We start from the raw sequence: 27,104 nt of genomic DNA on the forward strand, positions 1-27,104 counted from the left end.
TCATTCTGTTCCCTCCCTCAGAACAGTCTTCAGCATCTCCACAAATATCTCGGCACACTCACCACTCAGCATCTGTGCCAACAGCTGCGACTTGTCCGACAGACTGATCGGCGAACACAGCACCACCTTCACAGAGTCCGACGCCAGGTCGGAGAACTCATGAAACGACGCGAACCCAAACACTGTGGCACATGATTCTGAATCCAGATGGTGAGATGAGATCGACACTTTCAGATACTGAACCAGGTCTGAGAGGAGGAATCTATCTGCTAGGGCTAGAGCATCTAAAAGAAACTCAACAGTCACATCATCCGTGTCTGAGTTGACTTTCTTCATCACAGAGCACCCCAGACTACACCCTTGCAGATAATGGAGCACATACTCCAATGCCTCTGGCGACGTGTCTTGAATGGCGATTTCCGATTGACTTGATTCTGAATAATGACCTTCGAGCATGGCCAGAAACATGGCAGACGACTGTACAAGTTTTTCTCGATTGGCATGGATCTGTTTACTGTCAACTTTAAATACAAGATCCACATCAAGACCTTCATATATGCATTGGTGACTGTTGGAGTTTTGGGACTGAGTGGCAGGTTTGAACACTGTGTCCGATCTCTCCTGCTTCAGTTTGAGAGGAATGCTGTTGAGTTTACAGATGAATGTGAGACCAGCAACGATGGCCATGAAAACTGGTCCTGGGTCGAGGAGTTCTGCCTTGAGAAGCTCCAGGACTGTGTCCAGAACCCGGTACCGGATCAAGTACTGCTTCTGCATCACGGAGCCCCTGGAACATAACAGCATACACTGACTTATTGATTGATTTCCCTGGAACATAACATCATGATTGATTGATTGATCATAACATCATACATTGACTGAATGAGTTCCCTGGACCATAACATCACACATTGACCAAGTGATTCCCCTGGAACATAACATCATGATTGATTGATTGATTGATTGATTGATTGATTGATCATAACATCATACACTGACTGAATGAGTTCCCTGGACCATAACATCACATTGACCAAGTGATGCCCCTGGAACATAACATCATGATTGGTTGGTTGATTGATTGATTGGCTGAATGATTGAATGATTGAACGATTGATTGATTGATCATAACATCATACATTGACTGAATGATGTCCCTTGAACGTAACATCATACATTGACCGAATGATTTCCCTTGAACATAACATCACACATTGACTAAATGATAATCTGTGTTGTTTGTAGTTTAACATGTTTAACGCTGCAGTCAGCAATATTCCAGCTACAATGGCTACAGGAGCCTGAAAATACTTTTCCAATTACTGTTGACAGAATCTGTCTGAATGGCTAGTCACTGTCTTGTTGGCCTGTACACATCATGATCGTATAATGTTTGGTGTGACACCACTTGTTTTACGTCACAACTGATCTGTTCGCACTTCAAGCTGCCATCAAGTCTGACGGCGGTCACAAGATAGATCCAATTGTCACACAAATATTTCACAGACATTAAATTTTATCATACCTCCATGTCAGAATGATAAGATCTGATTGGTTCAGTAAATTTGATAAAATATGATGTATCCCGCCTTGGAGGGAAATAAATGTCTCAACGGGAGACTAAATACTTTAAACCCCGCCACAAAGAAAACAGGCTGCACGTGGATTTCTCAACATGAGAATAAATCCCTTGTACCCAGCTTCAAAGCAAAAAGTCACACACTTTTTCCGAGTCAATGAAAGTCACATTACATAGCACAAGTTAACCTCAGCTCAATCGAAAAAACAGCTGTTTTCAATTAATTTTGAATTTGTTTTAAGATCTTGCTGAGAGATTAAAACATATCAGCATCATAAATTTGTCACTCAAGGAACATGTGGTTTTAAGCATCCCTTGTTCGGTTTTATACCACATAAAATCACGTGTACCCCGAGGGATACTGCTACAACTTGTATTGTACCATGTGAAATGATACATTTGCTACTTGTGTCATCAGTGGGGTGCACAGGAGTCACAGCTGGACATTTGTGTACAACCCTCTACCTTCGGTCTCGTGTTTAGGCCCATTCATCTCTTAAACACCTGAACTCAGGGCCAAAAGAACCAGTGGCTGACATTATGAGCAGCATCCCACATCGTCTTGGTATGACACCCAATCCCCATTACGGCTGGGACGATACACCAATTGTGCGAAAATGTATTCGAAATGTATCACAATACGTTTCTCAAAATCTGATAAAAATCACAATACTCGCCCGTGCTCACGATGGCCAAATACCTCACACACGGACGATTGGCAGTTGGCAATGTCAAGTATGGCACAATGGATGAAGATATTTACGTTTTCACTACTAAATTGCACTGCTAATTAGGGTTTGGTGTAACAGTAACAGGGATAGTTCTAGGGTGGGACCTTGTGCGTTTAGCCCCTAAATTTGAAAAAAAAGGCCCACATTTTTAAAGACAATGGGGCAATTTAGCATTGTGCTGTATGGGCAAGTATTGCTGAATATTTAAAATTTTCAATTAAGGGGCCCATGTCAGAAAAATCCTGGAGTGAACCCTGCAGTAAAGGCAAACATTTCAGGTAATAATCAATATTTGTTACTTCGTGTGCGACTGTTTTCAATACTTGTATCTAGAAGGCAAAAATCGTGATCCACTATATCGTATCCTATAGTCCAACTACTAATCCACACAATTGCTTGTTAATGTTATACTCAAATATTGCATATCATACTCACCAACACAGGAAGAGCAGGGAGACGGTACACAGTAATTTGTCCTTCTGAGATCCCCTCACCAGGATGGAGGAGATGATCCCTTTCCCATACGGTGACTCGGCAGAGAAACTCAGATCCTTCAACAAACTCAACCCACTTTGTCCCACATCAGCAACACTGAGCTCGGCTGCATTCTGGGACATTGGTGACTGGCCGACCTTGAAGCTGATCTCGGTCTCGCTCCGGGGAGACGTTGGTGATGCTAGAAGCCCATGGGTGAAGTCCAAAGCATTGTCTTTGGTACCGCTTGTGGACCCAGGATAGCTGTTCTCCAAATTCGTCAAATACCCGCCACAGAACGAGTCCTCGGATGACGTGCTCACTCGGCTACATCGGCGGGAATGGGATGATCGCTGACTAAAGTGTTCGTAAGTCTCTTTGTCAATCCCATCCACATCAAGGATGATCTTCTTGTAGATGATAACGGGTACTGTGAGGAGAAGGCACGATTCAAGGCAGTGAGGGTTTTTGAATAAGCGGGACATTGTTCTGACACAACGGGAATGAGGTAGGGGTACATAGAAAAGGTAGTCCAAGAGGCAGGACATCGCAGTGGACGTTATGAGATACATGGAGGGATTGGTCTTCACTGATATTCTGGACAACAGGATCAGAAGGTTGTGTTCCGTAGTCTTCATGATGTCCGACCTCTTTGATTCTGTCTTTTTCCGCTTTGTGCACGACTCGACCAGCTTGTAAGAAGGTGACCTCAAAGCTAGGGGTCGCTTTCCATACACATTTTTGCTGATAACTTCAACTGTTTCGTCTTCTCTTGGCTCTGAATCTTCGACAGATTCTGGCTTCTCAATCTTCTCGGATGAAACATCTGTAGACGTTGTGTCCAGAGATGGACAGTCTTCATCTTTCTCTGCTTCATCCTTGTCTGCTTCATCCTTCTGTCTTATAGTATCACAAATATCATCTTCTTCAGTTGAGGAGTAGCATGGCTGCTGGTCAACATTCACAGCACTAGTGGACTCTGAGTCAGAGGGAGACTTCTCAGGACTGCCACAAGTATATGGAACACTAAGCACTGGATGGTATTCAGAGTCCAAATTAGAGGCTGATGGACTCCCTGGCAAAGACTCAGGACTCCTGGGGAGGCTGTAAGACGGGGATGACTGGGCGGGGGAGAAGTAAGTGTCATTACTGAGGGGGCTGAGCGGACTGAGAGGTGGTTCGGGGGAGGGGGACCTCAGGTCACTGTGTTGGCTGAAACTCCGCTTACATGTCTGTCCAGCAAAGTTTTCAAGATTCCATTCAGTGTTGACTTCATAAGAAGGACTGTCTATGCTAAATTTGTGAAGCTGCTTCGGTGGGTGTCCCTGAAAAGATGCACTGTCCAAAGGAACACTTTCAATGTCTTCATTTTCAACTTCATAAGCTTGATCTATGGCCAGATCTTTTGGTCTCAAAGATAAAGCACCTCTTTCATCAGTGCCACTTGCAGCAGCCTCCAAACATAGGTCAGACTGGTCTTCATCCAATGAGCACAAGGAAACTTCACACTTGACACGTGAGGTAGATAGCTTCTCTGAGGGCTTCAACGACTTGTTCCTCCCTGTGTGATTAGGAAATCTAATGGTTTCAACAGATGACTTAAAATCTCCACATCTCTGCAGGTGTATGAGAAGTACTTCCACAAGGTTGTTCTCAAGAAGCACATCCATACTGTCAAAGTCATACAAGAAGCAGACCAACCCACTGATTACTCGGTCATGGATCTGAGCAAACTTGCGCTCCCTAAGCACATTAATAAACAGCTCAAGACCTCCTTGTTGTCGTATTTTGATCCGATTGACAGCCTCTTTGCCGCATAAACACAAAGCATTGATGACGGATATCTCGTTGATGTGACTTCTGTTGTTTTCCTGCTGCAGCAGACGTACAAAGAGTTGAATACCTCCTGCTGCTCCGATGGCTGCCCGGACGTCAGCTTGGTTGGTGAGGTTGTAAAGTGTTGACAATGCATCGTGGGAATCATCGTCATTGTCACTATCAACAGTTGACACAAGTTTGTCCAGGATATTAGCGCCGATAATTTGTCGAGCAAAGCTTGAACAGCATCTGTTTGAGAAAAAGTTTGTTTTTTAATTCTTGAGTGAGTGAGTGAGTGTGATTGAGTGAGTGTGATTGAGTGAGTGAGTGAGTGAGTGAGTGAGTGAGTGAGTGAGTGAGTGAGTGAGTATAGGTTTACGCTGCTTTTAGCAATATTCCAGCGATGGACACCAGAAATGGGCTTTACACATTGTATTTATGTGGGTAATCAAACCCAGGTCTTCGGCAAGACAAGCAAACGCTTTAACCACAAGGTTACCCTACCACCCCTTTCTGGATATACAGACATGATGCGTGAGTGAGTAAAGGTCTATTTACTTTACAATATTCCTTTAGGCATATAAGTTGGCAGATCATCAGGAAACAAGCACTGCCAACTTTGTCATTATCATGTGACTTTGTCACTATTGACTGATTTGGCTTACTGAATCTGATCTGTTAATGTCAGAATTGCCCACACAATAACTGTGGCAAAATCTATTAATAATTGACTGATTTTGTCAACTTTCAACCTTGACTTGACATGTAAGGAACTATCAATTAGGTTAATGAGCACTGATCAGGGAAAATGACCTTACAATGAAGTGAATTGGAGTTTGTGCTCTGATTTGTTGAAAACTGTTCTTTTTAATTTGAAGATATAGGCCTGTCATTTTTTCTTGGTCAACTCACCCAGGCTTAATAAGCTCAGACACCGTCCTCAGTGCACATTTAGCAATCTCTGCATCGTCATGCTTCAGCAGCTTAGCAACTTGCAGCACAGCACCTGACTCAACAACTCTCCTCTGGTTATCACGAACTCGTCCTAGAAGACTGAAACATCACATAGGAATGACTCAGAGACAGCAGCCATATGCATATCTGTGTATACCCCATTTTTTATGTGTGGGTTGATATTCTTCAAACAGTATTTCAGTTGTACCACAGCTTGTCAGCTTGGTTTCTGAGGAAAGCCAGGTGTGTTTTTGTTTGTTTGTTGTTTAACACCACACTATTCCAGTGACGTAATATTCCAATGTTATGATGGTGGTCTGTAAATAATCGAGTCAGGACCAGACAATCTAGTAATTCACACTATGAGCATCGATCTACGAAATTGGGATATGATGACAAGCATTGGTTGCAGAAAACCAATTCCAACACGGTTCTTCAAGGGGCAAATCCAGGGGGCAAAGATGTTTACCACGTTGGTGACACTGGATTCAAATCCATGATCATAGGTTTCTGGCATGGCTAAGGGACACAACTCTGCACAGTGAATAGCAAGTCCTTAAAAGGCTGGGTCATCCATTCCCCCATGTATTGAATAGGCACTCTTTAACTTGCTATTCAATTCAGCCTGAGCATAATACATTTTCAAAAAAAGTGAATGAATGTTGTTTTACAAGGGAATCTGCAATATACAAGCTTTGTCATGGCAACCTAAATACTATCAAGTTTACCTAAAAAAACTCAGGTTTATTTTTTGTTGTGGACTTGGAAGAAACAATCTGTGACCAGTGTGTTGAAATATGCATTACTATATCGTGACCACTTGTCATATCATGACCAGTGTATCAAGTTACGCATCTTATCATGACCATCATATCTTGACCAGTGTGACGAGACATATCTTATCGTGACCAGTCTTTTGAGACATATATCTTATCGTGACTAGTGTGTCAAGTTACACAACTTATCGTGACCAGTGTATCAAGTTACGCATCTTATCGTGACCAGTGTATCAAGTTCCACATCATATCGTGACCAATGTACCAAGTAACATATCTTGTCGTAACCAGTGAGACATGTATTTTAATGTGACCAGTGTGTCGAGACATGTATCCTTTCATGACCATTGTGACGAGATGTGTATCTTATCATGACCAGTGTATCAAGTTACGCATCTTATCTTGACAAGTGCATCAAGTTACTCATCTTATTGTGACCAGCTTGTCGAGACATGTATCTTATCCTGACCAGTGTGTCGAGACATGTATCTTATCGTGACCAGTGTGTAGAGACATGTATCTTATCATGACCAGTGTGTAGCGATACATATCTTATCATGACCAGAGTGTCGAGACATGTATCTTATCGTGACCAGTGTGTCGAGATATGTATCTTATCATGACCAATGTGTAGAGATACATATCTTATCGTGACCAGTGTGTCGAGACATGTATCTTATGGTGACCAGTGTGTCGAGACATGTATCTTATCGTGACCAGTGTATCGAGATATGTATCTTATCGTGACCAGTGTGTAGAGACATGTATCTTATCGTGACCAGTGTGTAGAGATACATATCTTATCGTGACCAGTGTGTCGAGACATGTATCTTATCGTGACCAGTGTGTCGAGACATGTATCTTATCGTGACCAATGTGTAGAGATACATATCTTATCGTGACCAGTGTGTCGATACATGTATCCTATCGTGACCAGTGTGTCGAGATATGTATCTTATCCTGACCAGTGTGTCGAGACATGTATCTTATCGTGACCAATGTGTAGAGATACATATCTTATCGAGACCAGTGTGTCGAGACATGTATCTTATCGTGACCAGTGTGTCGAGATATGTATCTTATCGTGACCAGTGTGTCGAGACACGTACCTTATCGTGACCAGTGTGTCGAGACATGTATCTTATCGTGACCAGTGTGTCGAGACATGTATCTTATCGTGACCAGTGTGTCGAGACATGTATCTTATCGTGACCAGTGTGTCGAGACATGTATCTTATCGTGACCAGTGTGTAGAGATACATATCTTATCATGACCATTGTGTCGAGATACATATCTTATCATGGTCTTCCATATTGTTGTACCCCTACTTAGCTGTGATCCTGTGGGAATTCCTGGTTAGAATTGGTCTTCATCAAGCCACGCTGGTCGTAAGAGGTGACAGAATGTATTGGGTGGTCAGGTTTGTTGACTGTTTGATGGCAGGTCATAGTAGCCCAACAGCGTGGATTGTTGCTCACAATATCAATCACTGGATTGATCACATCATACATGAGACTATTCTCCTTCAGATTGACAGTGGAATCAATTTGCTCAGAAAAGGAGTGTTATTTGTTTTCTTCAAGGGTCAATAACCTTGAAACCCAGGTCACTGAACCCTGAAAAAAACAAACGGCACACCTGACATTAAACCTTGAAAGATGAGTAAGCTCACCACTTTGATGAAAGACAAGTACATGGGTTTGTTGGTTGGTTTGTTGTTTAACACCGCACTCAGCAATATTCCAGCTATATGACGGCGGTCTGTAAATAATCGAGTCTGAACCAGACAATCCAGTGATTGATATCATGAGCATCGATCCACGCAATTTGGATCGATGAAATGTATCAACCAAGTACGTGAGCCTGACCACCCGATTCCGGTAGTCGCCTTTTACGACAAGCATAGTTACCTTTTATGGCAAGCATGGGTTGCTGAAGACCTATTCTACCTATGGTATGAAAAACCAAGGTCAGATTTATACCCACGGCCAACAGGTCTTGGCATGTAACCCAACTCAACTGGGCCACCACGCATCTACATCAGTGGGATATATCATCTTCCTGAGGCAAGGGAGTTAACTGACTATAAAAGTCCAGTTTCCACCCTTGCCGAACTAGGCTGGTATTATGGAGTTACATTTTGGCTGGACTAACGAGTCTATGCAGAGTCTAATCACATCACACAACGAATTCGAAATCCGGTTTGTAAACTGTCATGCAGATTTGGGTCGATTGCAGTATTTGCAAAGCATGTGCACTGCCAACTCGTTGTCACCAGATATTTTCCAAATCTTTTCATGTCTTTACTCAAGGTGCTCAGATCATCTTGACTGGGCGCTGCCACTTTGTTTGAAGCAAATGCAAGTTATACGAGAGGTGGAATCTGATTGGTCAATAGGAAAGGCATAAAAGGGACATAACTCGTAATACCCAGTGGTGGCGCTAGGATCGAGCCCAGGAATTCCAACCTAGTTCGGCAAGGGTGGAAACTGGACTTTTAAAGACAGTTCCCTCTCTTGCCTCGGGAAGATAGGATATTTTGGATGCAATACCAAGTATTGAAAAAAAGAAATTTCTTAAAAATATACCACTCTACCCTCGATTTTGCAGGGGAAATCTACAAAGAATCTTTTGCCCCTCTATGAACTACACATGAACAAAATTTTAATACATTTTGAACAATAATGATTGAGTACCGGCCACAAATACATTTTCAATTGAATTTCAATTTTTCATTCTAGAAAATTGAAAATCGGATTTGAAACTTTTCAACAAATTGAGGATTACAGTGAGTTTGGTTTTACGCTGCTTTTAGCAACATTCCAGCAATATCACGGCAGGGGGACACAAGAAATGGGCTTCACACATTGTACCCATGTCTGGAATTGAACTGCCCCGAACCAATTGAGGTTTCATCATTGGTGGGGACAAGCAAGTGAACTTTCAGCTGCATTGGTCCAGTGTTTTCTGAGGAGCAGATGTTCACGAAGCATGGCGGATGACGGACAAACAGGCCATGACATGAACTCACTTGACTTTCAGTCAGGTGAGCTAAAAATAAAATGAAAGAAAATATGTTTGGGAATCATGGATATTTCCCTTCCTCTACTGATGTCAAGAAAAAAACTTCTAAAGAATGAATTTTATCCAAAATCTGCCACATTTTGTGTCAGTGAGTCCCAAAAGCAAGTAAATATTAACGCCTTACCGGAATGCTCGACAGTATGTGAGCTTGCATTCTTTAGACTTGGTCTCATCGAGCAGCTTGACAACCCGGGGTAATGTTTCTAAGCTGATGATCTGGGAACAGGCTGACGGAGTGAGGGCCAAATTAGCCAGACCTCGACAACTTCGGTTCTGTATGCTCTCTACTGACGATTCCAGAAGATGGCGGGCTGGAACACAATATGTATTTTTCACAGGACAGGTTTTTTTACCGAGTGGGGTTTTACCAGACGCAAAATATTACATCCTGTACACAGACATATTGAGAATGAACGCTAATATTTTAAGTGGGATGCCAAGTAACTTACCATTTTAAAGCACTAAATTTATCCATTGTTCAACAAAGTTTGTAGTTATGATCAATCGCATTAAAATCAGACCTTAGTTCTTGCTACTGCTAAAAAAGATCTGAGGACATCCCCTTAAGGGTCACGTCAGACCCACTTTGCGCGAACTTTGACTGACCAAAAGAAAGCCCAATCAGTAGGCAGCTTTCTCGTGCTTTACGGCACTAATTTCAAATTGGCAACTCAATACGAAACATATTTTGACAAATTCTCGATTGCAAATTTGAAACCTAAACAAAAGAACATTCTGGAATGGCTAATAGATGGTCTAGATTGTATGGATTCAGTGGTTAAACCTGTAACTATTGTTGGAATACCCCATGTTGAAGTTTTTGAGGTTGTATGATCAGAAATCACATTCTGACTGTCACTTTCATGATCTGGTAAGCGACGCTCTCATTGGTCGGATGAAAGGTCGTTCTGATGTGACCCCTAATGGGATGTCTTCAGGTCTTTGTTTAGTGGTAGCGAGAACTAAGGTCTGATTTTAATGAGATTGTAAATTTATCAAAATTGTAGACTGCTAATTACATACAAAAAATGAAATTTCTTTTCTGGTCAAAATACAAAGTGTCAATGGTTTATTTTCTTTAATCTAACATTGTAACCCTTACCTATAATAGGCTTAAGGCTTAAGAGCATGTGCGACATGACCTCAATAAAATTCTTGTAAGTCAAGTGAAGGTCCAATGCACATGCTGCCAGCATTGGAATTTATATGGAAACCATGTCTATGACTCGTGACTTGGACCCCCAAATTTATTACTGAGAGTTCCCAATACAAAGAGGGGTTGGGGAGAGAACTTCGAGCAAGTTGAGTGTCACATACATGCCCTCTAGAGTTTTGTAACCATTTTGTTTTGTGTCACATGGATCATACAATGTAGATTAACTGTGTCCTTTTAACGTGTATAGGATGCATGTATGTTGCATCCAGTAAAACCCAGAACATGCACTGTAAGAGTAACTTCAACAATGAGAAGATCATGAACCCGTTTTGCTGAGGGTATGTGTAGCTAAGTGGTCCCTGGCTGTGCTGGCCATGACACTGTCGTGGGTTTGAGTCCAAAAGTTGCCCTTATGATCTCCCAATGACCAATAGGGTCACTTGTTAATTAACCTGTATAGACTTTGGGAAGATTATAGGTCCCCAGCAACATATGCTGGTCTTAGGGGCGACTAAATGGATTGGATGTTTAGGCGGGACTTGGTTGATGGGTGTGTGAACGTACCTACGCACACACAGAGTGCTAACTCAGGCTTCTGACAATAAGCAGGGTTAGAAATTGGCACTAGTCCTATAGTCTTTGCCAAACTGCCCAATAGATAAGGTATCATAAGGACTTGTAGATATTTGTCCTTTTTAAGGATTTTGCTATATATTATCATTATAAGGACTAGTGGACCAAAAAATGTTAGTTTCTACCACTGATAGGCTGACATTTTGGCATAACTGAAATACTATTAAAAACTCATCTCATTCCACCACCAGCTTTAGACATTGACACTAGTCCGGTAGTCCTTGCCCAATAGTTAAGGCATCATACGTACCAGTAGAAATTTGCCCTTTTAAGGGTTTTGCTAAATGTTGTTATTATAAGGTGTGGTGAAATTGGGTTTAACGTCGTGCCCAAGATTATTTCACTTATATAGCGAGGTGCATGTGCGTGGCTGCTTGTACTAGTCCAGAATGATGCAGATTTATAGTGCTAGCACACTGACATACCATGTCGCAGTTTAACATGAATACCCCACTCAGACACAGTATACTGACTCCGAGCCGACCAGTCCTTGTTTTTGCCCCTTAATGCTGAGTGCCAGACAGGGTAACAACAAGTACCATCTTTTAACATCTTTTGGTATGAGTGTAAGTTGGGTTTAACGCCGCTTTTAACAGTATTCCAGTTATATCGTGGCGTGTCTTTTGGTATGAATCAGCCAGGGATTGAACACCAGACCTTCCGCTCTCCCGGTGGACGCTCTACCACTAGACCACGGAGGCGGTCTATCATTATAAGGACTAGTGGATTGAAACTGTTAGTTTCTATCGCTGACCTCCCGACATGGGTAAAATGTGTGAAGTCCATTTCTGGTGTCCCCCGCCTTGATATTGCTTGGATATTGCTAAAAGCGGCGTAAAACCTCACTCACTCACTCACTTCTATCGCTGACCAGCCTACATGCAACTTTTAAAAGAGGGTACCGATCTGACACTGATGTCTACTGACTCAATAGTATGTCACTTGACATGAGACATGCAAGACTAACTCACCCAAAGCTTCAACACCATTCCTTGTAATGACCTGAAACAAAAGATAAACAATACCATTCATGTCTTACAAACAGGTCATCTATGGAACACTCAAACTCTCTATTTCCACAGTTTTTTATTTATCTGGAAACTATCAACATGATTAATGTGTACGATATTTATTGATATATTTGCATATGCAAATGATGACATATGATGTTCATGCATATCATCTAAGTAGTATGACCACCCTTGTCTCATCTGATGAGAATTTACAACCTGTATCAGAAAAACTTCACATTTTGACAAAACATGAAATATATGATTATCATGATCTAGATGGCCCTTATTGTTAGTTGAATGGCATAAAAGTAATTGTCACATGGTAGAGAAAGGACGCAGAAAATAATATATAATGCGTCCCAATAATACTTATCGTACCAAATTCTTGACAAGACATATAATGTTCCTGTAATTAAAGTAATTATCAAATCTTACAGTACAGTACACTACACCATTTCATTACCGTACAGGACCCTCATATTTCCTGTAAACCCGTGAAGATTCCGGGGTAGAAAAGGTCTTCAGCAACCCATACTTGCCGGAAAAGGTGACTATGCTTGTCGTAAAAGGTGACTGACAGGATCAGGTGGTCAGGCTCACTGACTTGGTTGATACATGTCATCGATCCCAATTGCGTTGATTGATGCTCATGATGTCAATCACTGGATTGTCTGGTCCAGACTCGATTATTTTACAGACCGCCGTCATATAGCTGGAATATTGCTGAGTGCGGCGTTAAACAAACAAACAAACAAACAAACATATTTCCTGTAAGGACCCTTGAAATTAGTAATGAGTGGGGGGTGCTGTATCCCTGTTGTCTATTTTCTTTTCGGTTCCTCACCACAAAGACGTACATAGATCTATATATATCTTTGCCCACAGGCTCACTATCCAGCTGAGCATATTCAAAACAGTTGATAACTAGTTTGACTTGGCAATAAGTGTTCTGTTCGTCAGTTGTGGGGTTTTAGCATTGATTCTATCATATGCCTATGCTGCAATTCAGTGTTAACTTAGGTGTTAGTTTGTGGTGGTTAAGACGGAGGAACATTTTATGAAATAACGTCTGTGAGTGTGTGTCCAAAATTCACAATACAGTGACAATTTAGAGTTGCCTCCTCTAATGATACCAGACAGTTTGTTTGTTTGTTGTTTAACGCCATACTCAGCAATATTCCAGCTATATGACGGTGGTCTGTAAGAAATCAACTCTGGACCAGACAATCCAGTGATTGACACCATGTGCATCAATCCACGCAATTGGGGTCGAGGACATGCATCAACCACGTCAGCGAGCCTGACCACACCATCATGTTAGTCACCCCCTTTTAAGACAAACATAGTTGCCCTTAACGGCAAGCGTGGGTTGCTGAAGACCTATATTCTACCCCGGATCTTCACAGGTCGATACCAGACAGGGTAGTCATGATTATGATGGGATAACTTGGTTTTTTGGCTTCAGTTATCATCACATTTTACCATGACCAAACTAATTAACGATTGTTTAATTTATGATGTGCAATAGGGCTGGGACAGGTAACTCGGGTCGGGGAGGTCCTGAGTAGGACCCGGGTACCCACAGGACTACCCGGACCCGTGATTAGTCACGTGATATATATTGTTTAATGACAAAAATTATCTAACACTCTATGGTTGCACTATAAGTCACTAATATTCCCATTTCTTTCTGACAATGCACCCATTCCTTCTTAATTTTATATGTTTGAATAAAGATAAAACTTCATGCATTAAACTTCAGTGTATGCATGAGCGGATCGTTTTACACATGTATCTATATACATTTTGCCAGGGTTATGGTCAAACCTTTCCAAATCGGACAGTTTGTACCGATCTCTAAATATCTACAACGGGTACCCGGGTAGGGTCGGGTAATAGGGTGATGGGTACCCGGGTAGTAAATTTGGACCCGTCCCATCCCTAGTGTGCAATGACAAGGACACTTTTCCGATTCGTATCAAGATAGAATCCCACCAGCAATGATTCCAGAACCACATGTGGATTTGAAATTACAATCCTGTGACCCCCATATCTTTTGTCATGACCAGTCCATAATAATCATAATGAGACATACATTCGATAGGGAGAACTTGTGGTTGAAATTGAACTTGATTCTTTTCTATTTTCAATTCCTTGCGGTCCAATCTATCATTGTATCCACAGGCTGGGTCTTATGAATAAAAAAAAAAGATAGAAAAAAATTACACGTCATAACACGACATATTTTCTCACATCGTTTCTGGTCTCTGGTTCCATGCAAAGGTTACCAAGGATACTAAGGGCAATATCGGCAATCTTCGGCTTCTTCTCTGTCGTGTCAGCATTGTCCAAGATTTTGAGGATTTGTGGAATCAATCCTTGTGACAGAATTTTCTTCAGAACGGTTTGCGATTTTATTGCCTTCGTTCTTACATGAACGAGAGCATTGTAAACCTTGCTTGACGACGCGCTAGATAAACTAGAGATTATTTGCCTTAAATCTTCCTTTGAACTGCTCATTTTCAGTTTGAGAAAATTCCATCGATGTAATTTTCTCGTCAATAGAATGCGCTGTCACTGATAACTCTGCCATTCAAGGGACGTCACTCTAATTTCCCTGCCTCATGGACAGGTCGTGTGGGTCTGCATGTATGTTGCACGTTCAAGTCTTCGTAAGCAGCAAATGTCGTTGGAAAAAATTGCACCATTTAGATTCATTTTTTAAATTATCCATAAGTAAAAACAAAACAACAATTTGCAATCCACCATATATTTATTAGAAACGAAGACATTTCAGATTTAGTAAACACTCATATATATATATCACATTCACTGACATTTCCTATATTAACACGCAACGTTTTCACATGTTAGGCCAGGTTCACACAGTGCCGATTATGGCTCCCGTTTGAGATCAGACAGAGCTATGACACGAAAAGTCGGATTACTATCCTCAAAGATCTGGAATGACCTATCAATGTCTGAACGCAGTCGGATACGTTCGTAACAGTCCTACGGATCGGGAAAGGTCCAGAGAGGTCGGCCAAGCACTCCCGACAGTATGGTGCGTCCCGTAACATTCGGGAAACTCAGCCGATTTTGTCTAGTCTGATTACAATCGTGACTATGTCGTCACAGATTCTGCTAATGCCCTGTGTTGTCTGGAAGGTGTCCTGTAAATATCGGGACGCTGTCGTGATGAACGGGCATGAATTGTTCATTGCCGTTTCTTGTTGATTGAATCCAGATTGCGTCCAGATCTTGCCGAATGCGAACCGTCTTTGTCGGTTCACTGTCCGGTCACTGCCTGATCTCTGTCGGATCGCATTCGGGAGAATCGGGACAGATTCGATCGTTTTTTACCATGCGGAAGATACAAATCGGAGCAGATTCAGAATGAGATCGGGAGAATCGGGACGAATCCGACTGGATACAGCTGAATCAGGACGCTTCCTGAACAATATCTGATTGTTTATGAATTTCCCGCCACGAATCACAGGATCTTGATCAGACTTTTGACAAATTTTAATCGGGAATGGTCCTATCAAGGACGGCAGTAAAAATCCTGAATGTGTCACTGAGCCCTTAGCAAGCAGGAATCAGAACATTTACAAACTCAAAATTCTAACATTGTTGATTTCACACACGCTCCACTTGGTGCTCGTCATGCAATACCCACGAAACACTATTCATTCATTATAAGATTTCTACAAGCTTCAATGTAGCTCTTGCATCAGCCTGTCAAGTTATTCATTCCAACAGCGTCTCTAATAGGTATGTTGATTATCGTTAAATAAAAGATTACTTAAGTTAATATCTACACTCTTAAAAAAACCCGCATAGTTAAAAAATAAGGATATTCATTAAGCGGATGTAAAAGTATCTACGCAGAATATGCTTGAACACAATCAAATGAAATTAGACACAGTGATCGACAAAAGCATTGTCGTCATTGTCAGCATTAATTCAGTTCAGTAATTGCTCTTGTGTAGCCACAAGGGGCGTCATTATCGGGTTTTTTTAAAGGAAAAGTGTAATGATAAGAGTGGTTGGGAAATAAGCCAGGCAAATGTGCATTACGAATAAGTAAGATTTTATTAATTTTAATTATTTAATTTTTATTTTTTTTCACATAAAAATCGCATTTACATAATATACACATGATAGTAAACTTGTCGCTGAGATAAACTTTGATCCATTTTCTCTAATTTGATTTTCTCTAAATTGATGTCCTTTTGAATGAACACGAATTCAATCGGTAAATCAACTATTGTTAAGATTGCTTCAAACCTTTTTCTGACACAAACATATGTTTCCATTTCTAATTCATAACCAGAGATTTATCGGTTTGGATCAACAATGATGGACGGTGAAATGACAACCGATTCCCTAATTTAAACTACACTCTTAATAAAAAGAAACGCACAACCAGACTTTTGGTGTCGGAAGTGTCACAACACGCACCGAACGTCTGAAAATTTGACGAGTGATGACATAATTAAAATAGGACAAGTTAGACTAAATGGATACAAGACATTACACGAAAAATGAAAAAGGTCAAGGTCCTGAGACTTCGTCAGTGTCCACCATTAGCGTCAAGTACTGTCTGACGTCCCAGTAGTTGGCGGCAAAACGTCCATGGCGACGGTTCACCCTGGTTTTCCTATTGACTCGACGCAGCATCTCTGTTTAGGCCATAATCTGCGTACTTGACACCCCAGGCGTCGCATCTAGAATGTAAATGAAAAGTACTGGTCCAGTTATACATTCTTCTGATGTAGGTACCATTGCCAGTACACGGGGGCCTCAAATACGTGAAAGATCAGTACACTATTTCTCACTTTAAAAATGTAGTGCAAATAAAATGCCTCAAATTGGTGTTAGTAAAACTTTCCTGCAAAGTTACAAAATTGAGAACTACACTCACATCCGTACTGGATTAAACCCATTTACTCGCACTCGATTCATGTGAACAGACTTGGCCGGTGTAGAACGGAGCATTTGGTTTGATATAATGGACCTGAATCATCCGATTGATTGTCTTGTCACTACCGCTAATATCAGGATTAAGCTGAGACATTTGAATGAAATATATACTGAACCGCAAAGGAAACGTCACCATGGATAGCTATATGAGAAACCTTATTTGTCCAAACACTGTCAACATACTTTGAGACATATAAAAAACGAAACTTGGCAAACTGATCATCAAGGTTGAAATTAAAGTGTCCAATGTTCCTAAAGAGAAACACAACACTAGTCTCTGACAAAATGGCATCATAAGTCAGTATCTCGTCATTCAGCCGTCTTTGAATCTCGCCCCACAGGTGCTCAATGGGATTTACATCGGGACTGAGGGCAGGCCACTGCATGGTTCTGATGCCATTCTGCTGGAGCAAGCCTCTTGTTGCTCTCGCAGTCTGGGCACGGACATTATCATACTGAAACTCGTGGTTGCGGCGACGTGCCAAATGAGGTATGGCGTGTGGTCTCAAGACTTGATCAATGTACCGAACTGCTGTGACACCATTGCCTCTCCCTGGACTGATGTTCTGGAAGACCACAGGGCCGACCCTCCTTGCAAGATCAATTCCACCCCACACCATGATGCTCGGACCGCCCAACGAGTCTCTCTCAACAACACAAGCATCCGAATAACGTTCCCCACGGCGTCGCCAGACACTCTCTCTGCCATCTGCTGTTGAGATACAGTAACGGCTCTCGTCTGAGAAGAGGACACTTCTCCACTGCTGGTGGCGCCAATGCTGGTGCTGTGTTGCACACTGAAGACGATCCCGGCGATGATGTGGTGTCAGAATGGGTCCTCAGTGTGGCATGTGACAGTGGAGGTGTCTGCTCGTCAATCGTCGACGCACTGTGTCAGCACTTATATGTCGCTGGTGTGTCCCCATGGACTGTCGAGCAGTTTCCGCAGCGGTAACAAACGATCTTGAAGATGCTGTCGCACAATCTGACGATCCTGACGTCGGGTGGTGACCCTTGGTCTACCACGTGGTCGGTCATCTGTAGTGAAATGCATTGGCTACTTGCCGGGCGGTTTGTCCAGCTTGCAATCGTCCAAGGGCTTGGTGTCGCCGATTTCATGTCAATCTTGTGGTAGCAATTAATAACGAATGAATGTTATCCGATCTGTGTGGATTTTTGTAGGGCAAGACATGGGGGAACGCACGTGCATTTCAATTTGCACGGAACTCACGTGCATCTGGTTACCATGGTCGTTGCCGTGATGCGTTTGGGCGTTGGTTTTATTGTCATCTGCTTTGTTTTGTTATCATCAAATTTCACTTTTTTCCGGACAAGGTTTTGTTAAGTTTTAGAAACATTGACAAAATTGACGTTTCTTTTCACAATGTTCGAAATACCTGCCTGCCCGACCGTCCGAGACGGGTTGATTTCAACTCGGGCTGCCAGATTTTCAAATCCCCCTGCCCGACGGTCGGGTTATATTTCATATGTGAAAATATTCTAAATATTTCCCGATGATAAGCATTAATTCACATGTAAAGATGAATGATAAAATGTAACCAAAAAGAAACCCCGTTAGCTTATCCTGAGAAACATATGATTATAGTGGGCAGGCAGGTTTTGGTCAGGGCTGGCAAGTATTTCAGCTAGCCAGTCCTGTGGTCTGGCTGAAATTTTGGGGAGTTTCATACCCTGCTTTTCAGTATGTTTCGATAAATTACACAGCTTGCAAATCTAAACTGACCCACTACTACTACTACTACTACTACTACTACTACTACTACTACTACTACTACTACTACTACTACTACTACTACTACTACTACTGCTACTACTGCCAATGCCAATCTTTGGTACTGCTATTAAAACTACTATCAGCCAGCCGGCCAGTACTACTACTACTACTACTACAACTACTACTACTACTACTACTACTACTGCCAATCTTTGGTACTGCTATTACAACTACTATCAGCCAGCCAGCCAGCCAGCCAGCCAGCCAGCCAGTCAGTCAGTCAGTCAGTTAGTCAGTCAGTCCCCATTACTCAGCCAGGAAGCTGAGAATGAAATTGGAGTCGGAATGGACGCTGGATATATTTTCATCTGCAAAACTTTATATTATTTAAATTAAAACCACGAGACTTAACATTTTCTTTTAAAACGTATCTTCCAACAATGAGTTTTAGTGGTAGGCAATTTCTTTTTTTCTGAAGTCTGAGGCATAAATGTTGATTCAAGCCTTTTCTGGGATTTGTTTTTCGAAAAAGTCCTAGCTCCGCCCCAATAACTACAAGTATTCACTCCCAGGTTGAACCTGACCATGACAATGTATCCTATGCCCCATGTGTGTATTCTGTGTTTAACTGGTTATGGCGTTCACCACATATGTCTGTCATACGTGGATAGGTCTTTAATAATTTGTTAAAAGCAAAAAATATCATTGATGAACAAAACAGCCACCAGATTCAACAGCTCAAGTATAAGTGTCAGCTCAATCTAGATAAGACGACATTCCAATAAATCTGTAAAGCCTGTCGATATTGTTGTCAATGACTAAATCTCCCATGACGCTTTGTTTAACAAGCTGTCGACAGCTTGTATACCGGATACAGAAATTGTAATCTGTACTTGGGGCATATTAACCCAGAGTATTCACATACATGCGAAACTGCTATATTGTTCAAAATTTGATTTGGGGCGGTCGGGTAGCCTAGTGGTTAAAGCGTTCGCTCGTCACGCCGAAGACCCGGGTTCGATTCTCGACATGGGTACAATGTGTGAAGCCCATTTCTGGTGTCCCCCGCCGTGATATTGCTGGAATATTGCTAAGAGCGGCGTAAAACCATACACACTCACTCACTCCAAAATTAGATTTGACCAAAGACTTTCTAATCAAAACGTTACTATCCTGAAAAAGTCGCCGAATCACTGCAAACTTAAGGCCCAAAGGCAACTGTGACACGCGTTTCAAATACATCACTATGGAATAACAATTGCTTGTTTGTTCTATTTTTAGCCACTAGCAAACATGATGGGAGCATATTTTCTTTTGCCCGGCAGTTAAACAATTGACATGATATAGTCGTTCAAGATTATTGCACTTATATGGCGACGTGAGTGAGTGAGTGAGTGAGTGAGTGATAGTAGTTGTATTAGTAGTACCAGAGATTGGCATCGTGATAGTATTAGTAGTAGTAGTAGCAGTAGAAGTAGTAGTAGTAGTAGTAGTAGTAGTAGTAGTAGTAGTAGTAGTAGTAGTAGTAGTAGGTCAGTTTAGATTTGTATTTGAATGCAAATTATTGAATCGCTACCATATGTCAAGATTGACAAGAAATCAGCGACACTAGTGTGTACTAGTTTGGAGTAATGCCGGTTTTATAGTGCTAGCCAACTCAGATACCATGCCACAGTTTAAGCTGAATACCCCACTCAGACACAGTCATTTGGTACATCCCTTTAGGCCGAGCACCAGGCAGGGTAGCAACAAGCAGCATCTCTTTTGGTATGACGCGGTCGGGCATGAAACCACCGGCCTTCCGCTCTCCGCGCAGACACTCTATCCACTAGACCACGGAAGCAGTCCTTATCACTTTGAAAGGCACGATGACTGTATATTGTGCTAACAGCCAACACGTCATGTCAAATTGACGTGCCTGATTTTACTAGACATCCCCCCACCCCTTGTGTATCGCAAATGTTCTGAATCTTGATAGGCATTCATCCTATACAATAGGGGACTAGATATATAGAGAGCAGGTTTTAACAACCGATTCACTTACTGTAATTTGATACAGTTAATTAAGTTATGTGAAATATACTCCATTCATATGTATAAAACAGTTTAAAAATACGTATGGTGTCAATACGTTTATCCTTCGATGGGGGCAGTAGAGAAGCCTTATTGTTAAATCCTTCTTCGTCCGGGTTCGATGCCCCACATGGGTACAATGTTTAAAGCCTATATCTGGTGTCACAACGCAATGAAATGGCTGAAATTATCACTCAATTATGCATCGAAACCTCAATGATCAAGAGTGAGTGAATGTGTATGGTTTTACGCCGCGTTTAGCAATATTCCAGTAATATCACGGCGGGGGACACCAGAAATGGGCTTCACATATTGTACCCATGTCGGGAATCGAACCCGGGTCTTCAGCGTGACGAGCGAACGCTTTAACCACTATGCTACCCGACCGCCCCAAAGATCAAGAAGGAGAAATATGGACGTCAACTTCTTTAAAAGAGGAACACAACGTTTCGGAGTATATGCTTACTCTTTCATCAGGTGAATGAATGCTATGAAGCAGAGAACATATATATATGTACCTGTAAGAACAACATAAGTAATAACATAACAAAGCTGGAAACTTCACAAGGGAAGCCAACAGTTAATTTGCGCTGATAAGTGAACGCAATGGACAAATGGAAGTCAACACTCAACAGTTAATTGGCGCTGATAGGTGAACGCAATGGACAAATGGAAGTCAACACTCAACAGTTAATTGGCGCTGATAGGTGAACGCAATGGACAAATGGAAGTCAACACTCAACAGTTAATTGGTGCTGATAGGTGAACGCAATGGACAAATGGAAGTCAACACTCAACAGTTAATTGGTGCTGATAGGTGAACGCAATGGACAAATGGAAGTCAACACTCAACAGTTAATTGGCGCTGATAGGTGAACGCAATGGACAAATGGAAGTCAACACTCAACAGTTAATTGGAGCTGATAGGTGAACGCAATGGACAAATGGAAGTCAACACTCAACAGTTAATTGGTGCTGATAGGTGAACGCAATGGACAAATGGAAGTCAACACTCAACAGTTAATTGGCGCTGATAGGTGAACGCAATGGACAAATGGAAGTCAACACTCAACAGTTAATTGGCGCTGATAGGTGAACGCAATGGACACATGGAAGCAAGGACTTAACAGTTAATTGGCGCTGATAGGTGAACGCAATGGACAAATGGAAGCCAGGACTTAACAGTTAATTGGCGCTGATAGGTGAACGCAATGGACAAATGGAAGTCAACACTCAACAGTTAATTGGCGCTGATAGGTGAACGCAATGGACAAATGGAAGTCAACACTCAACAGTTAATTGGTGCTGATAGGTGAACGCAATGGACAAATGGAAGTCAACACTCAACAGTTAATTGGCGCTGATAGGTGAACGCAATGGACAAATGGAAGTCAACACTCAACAGTTAATTGGTGCTGATAGGTGAACGCAATGGACAAATGGAAGTCAACACTCAACAGTTAATTGGTGCTGATAGGTGAACGCAATGGACAAATGGAAGTCAACACTCAACAGTTAATTGGCGCTGATAGGTGAACGCAATGGACAAATGGAAGCAAGGACTTAACAGTGAATTGGCGCTGATAGGTGAACGCAATGGACAAATGGAAGCCAGGACTTAACAGTTAATTGGCGCTGATAGGTGAACGCAATGGACAAATGGAAGTCAACACTCAACAGTTAATTGGCGCTGATAGGTGAACGCAATGGACAAATGGAAGCCAGGACTTAACACTGTTCGTAATAGGCAAACGGGAGGCAGGGGGCAATTAGCACTGAAAGGTAATAGCAAAACATCTCAACGCCCAGCACCAGAGAATCCAGAGACCGAAACCATAAAAAGATATTACTAAACATAACAATGCACAATAAAAACGGGCACAGCCACTTACAATCTCAATCAATAATAACAAGCTACCAATTTATAAAAAACCCAACAATGTACGTAATTATTTTTCAATCGATTCTGTTTCTTTAAAAAACAATAATTAAATGAGAAATAATATAATTAAAAATCCCCTTTTATGGATGAAACTTTGAAATAAACATCCCTCGTGATGGCAAAATCATCATGGTCAAGCATGATTCCCCCATCACAAGGGATACAAAAAGGAGGTTACTCACCTTTCGATATATACTCATGTGTTTTACGTGAATGGCCAACACGACATCGTCGCATTATAACCTGGACTAACAACCGAACCGATAGTTGGTTTGATTTCATGTTACATATTTATACCTACTTGGGTGTCCCTTTTCTTTTGCATTATATCTCTGATGTAACATCTAATCACTGAAAGACATAATAATAGCCTGAAGACATAATAATAAGTGCATTTATATTGCGCCAGATTCCATTCACCAAGTGGATGCTCATAGCGCTAGGTTAACAGCCACATTGCCATCTCATCCTACCGACAAGACAAGACATGATAGAGAGTCTGAAAAAATAATGACTTATGTTTAGACTGTTTCATATATTCTTTAGCTGTTAAAATGACCTTTGATCCTGCTGTAAAATACAAGTCATCCGGTATCTAGCTGGTGAAGTTCTGGATCCAACTAAAGTGACGGTGGCAACAGCGTCAACATCCTTGGATTTTTTTGCAAATATTGATTAACTTTGGTATGTGGTTTGTGCTTCTTAACTGATTATATTCTTGTTGGTATTGTAGTTTATTTCTCATATTTTCTTGCTTAGATAAGTTAAGGTCCCTCTGTGGCTTTACCATTTGCCAAGAAGTAAAAGAAAGCAGGCAGAAAGGAGATAAGTTCAATATTAGCAGCAGAAACGAAAGGTTTAATCATATTCCTAGAGCTGGAATAAGAGATGATTTATTATTGCAAAGATCCCCATAAAGGGGATTAAACACACAACTACATACGGGGTTGGATTTTTGTGATGTATTGTAAATATATTTTTATACGATGTTTAAAAGATGGCTCGTCAGCCTCAGAATACAAACTGTCAATAGGAGATGTTCTGAAAGATCCAAGACAAAGTCTGAGACCTTGATAGTGGGCAGAATCTAGCAGTTCAAAGTTTCTTTTGTAGGCTCTAAATGATGGAGCCGCAGTTGGATAAGGGATCTATGCAAGTGAAGGAAGGTTTGGTTTGGGTTGTTGTTTAACGCCGCGCTCAGCAATATTCCAGCTATATGACGGCGGTCTGTAAATAATCGAGTCTGGACCAGACAATCCAGGGATTAATATCATGAGCATCGATCCACACAATTGAGATCGATGACATGCATCAACCAAGTCAGCGAGCCGGATCACCCGATCCCGTTAGTCGCCTTTTACGACAAGCATAGTCACCTTTTACGACAAGCATGGGTTGCTTAAGACCTATTCTACGTGGGATCAGAAACAACTTGTAATACATGCAGTGCCTTAAGCTTCAGACATTTAGCATTCAGATATTTGATATGTGGTAGAAAGGTAAGATGGTGATGAAAATACCCTCCATAGAATTTTGCTTCATTTACAACTTTAATTGGACTGCTCACTAGATGTTATTCTGGGTCACCATGTGGTTTATATTTTCGATAGAAAATGGATACAATTATTTTTTTATTTAGAAAATATAAAGCCATTACGCTGTGACCTGTCATTGATTTTTTGGACTAAGCTGCAACTGTCTCTACGTCGTGTACATATTTATACCTCGACATTATACATAAACGACATTATACATAAGAGTAATTTTACATCTTAAATTGATTATTGATTTTATACTAAACAACTTAACTTATAATATGTTACCTTGTGGGACAACCTGACCTTGATAGTAAAAATCAGACAAGGTGGACAACACAAGCACCTTGAAATCTCTATCTGTTAAAAACTGATATTAAATTTAAGAAAAATTCCATCTCATGAAGATCTTGATCCCGGCCAGGTTTTGGTGAATGATAACAACATTTCGCCACTACAAATTTCCTGTTGTCCAGATATGATCAAATATATATATTTAGCAGTGTTTCTATGCATGAATCAGGTAAAGTTTTAGTGACTGATAATGAATATTATCAGCACCTTTAGTAGTATGATGAGCCAACCCTAGGACGGTATGCAACTCAATAAATGAAATATTTAATTATAATCCTCACAATTATCTGAATTAAAATGAAGTTTCGCTTCTTCTTCTTGTTCTCTAAATTTCTGAAATATGTCGATTTGTAAAGGACATGGGTATACAACCATCGGCAATTTCATTTAAACCGTTAGAAAAACCTGAATAGGATCAGCAACATTTCTGAAACATACAGTGTTAGTTTAGCTGTGCATAGAGTTTGAAACAACGATCTGTTTGCCCTTGTAAAATTCCATCTTGTTGAAGGCGGAGTATCAGATGGATTTGATGCTGAAAGGATAGTTGGGAAATGGTTACTTCGACAAAGGTCATTGTGGACTGACAATTATGATTAATTGAGTAGGTCATTGTACGTAAGATACAAATCTGAGGAGGAGTAGATGCTAGTTGCAGGGTGCAGATAATTGCTTGATTCATCATTAAATGTACACAGGTCATTGTTGGAGATGAAATCCTCAATTATTTTAGTTTTCGTATTTGTACTTGTTCACCAAAGAATGGGTTGTGGCCATTTAAATCATTCATAGGGTGTGTGGAGTTGGTCGTCGTGAGCTTGAAGATTAGCCTGCTGTAATTCCTTAAAAGTAGTCCTCAGTCCTCTGCAATTCCATTGTACTATATGTGAAGAAGCTTTCTCTTCGGAAGAGTTGACGGGAGATTTACAAATCACCTTCCTTGGGGGCGACAAGCTATGTGCCCTATGATGGCTGTTGTCGGACACACACATCCATGTCATCAAGGAATGGAAACGACAAGCTATGTGCCTTATGATGGCTGTTGTCGGACACATACATCCATGTCATCAAGGAATGCAAACGACAAGCTATGTGCCTTATGATGGCTGTTGTCGGACACAGACATCCATGTCATCAAGGAATGCAAACGACAAGCTATGTGCCCTATGATGGCTGTTGTCGGACACACACATCCATGTCATCAAGGAATGCAAACGTATTAAACATTTTGATCTGGATACCCGTCGCTTTGTAGGCTCCTCTTTGACACGTTTTCTTGGTTTGAGTTTTTACATTTGTTTCTGATTTAGATTGTTCAACTGATTTAGGTGATGATTGTTCCTGAGATGATATGTTTGTTGTTTAATGTTACACTCAGCAATATTGCAGCTATATGACGGCGGTGTGCAACTTATCGAGTCTGGATCAGACAATCCAGCGATTGACATCATGGGCATCGATCTACACAATTGGCAAGCCCGACTACCCGATTCCGTCAGCATAGTCGCCTCTTTAGACAAGTATGGGTTGTTGAAGACCAATTCTAACCCGGTTCTTCACGGATAGGAGATAAGGATGGATCCATATCACAAGATGTCTGTGTTTGAATGATTGTTTATGATGTAGAGATGATTTGTGACCTAGATGTCTCTTGTAGGGTTCCCACCTGGACTGCAGCAGATACAAGGGGAAGAAGAGAGGTCAAATCCTAGTCGGTCTGGTAACCAATAAAATGACATGAAATACATTCAGGCTTTGATACCTGCACAGCAGCAGAAATAACATTAGAATAAGATGGACCCGGCTGTACCTGGCAGGAACAACCCTCTTTGCTTCCAAAAAGAAATGTTACGTTCATATACTCGCGAATTTTGGATTGCAGTATAACGTAAAGCATTCTTTGGAAGAAGAGGAATGGTTGCCAGAGCAGTTAACACATGCAGGAGGTTTGTCACAGAGATTACAGTCTCGTTCAAGCACATCGATGACATGTACCTGGATGATGGCATGACTTTCAGCCATACGTTCTGCAAGTGTAGTATTTCAAGGGATTAGGGATAAATGTATCCACCTTTAATTTGTTTGTTTTGTTTGTTTGTTGTTTAACGCCGCACTCAGCAATATTCCAGCTATATGACGGCGGTCTGTAAAATAATCGAGTCTGGAACAGACAATCCAGTGATTGACATCATGAGCATTGATCCACGCAATTGGGATCGATGACATGCATCAACCAAGTCTAATCTGTTTATTCAGTACA

The 27,104-nt window shown here is 41.3% G+C and overlaps 1 protein-coding gene across 1 annotated transcript; it reads right to left on the reverse strand.

Annotated features, from left to right (window-relative positions):
• On the reverse strand, positions 1–14,807 carry LOC139455567 (armadillo repeat-containing protein 5-like). The gene is made up of 6 exons (XM_071237118.1): positions 14,473–14,807; positions 12,178–12,208; positions 9,542–9,728; positions 5,515–5,655; positions 2,746–4,851; positions 1–787 (listed from the first exon to the last, which is right to left on the reverse strand). Exons 1-6 carry the CDS (start codon positions 14,737–14,739, stop codon positions 1–3), a joined length of 3,519 nt encoding a protein of 1,172 aa, XP_071093219.1. The 5' UTR covers positions 14,740–14,807.
• Between the last annotated feature and the right edge of the window lie 12,297 nt (positions 14,808–27,104).

This window comes from Haliotis cracherodii, unplaced genomic scaffold (genome assembly GCF_022045235.1).
Source record: "Haliotis cracherodii isolate W230 unplaced genomic scaffold, xgHalCrac1.p SCAF_11, whole genome shotgun sequence".
NCBI lineage: Eukaryota > Metazoa > Mollusca > Gastropoda > Lepetellida > Haliotidae > Haliotis > Haliotis cracherodii.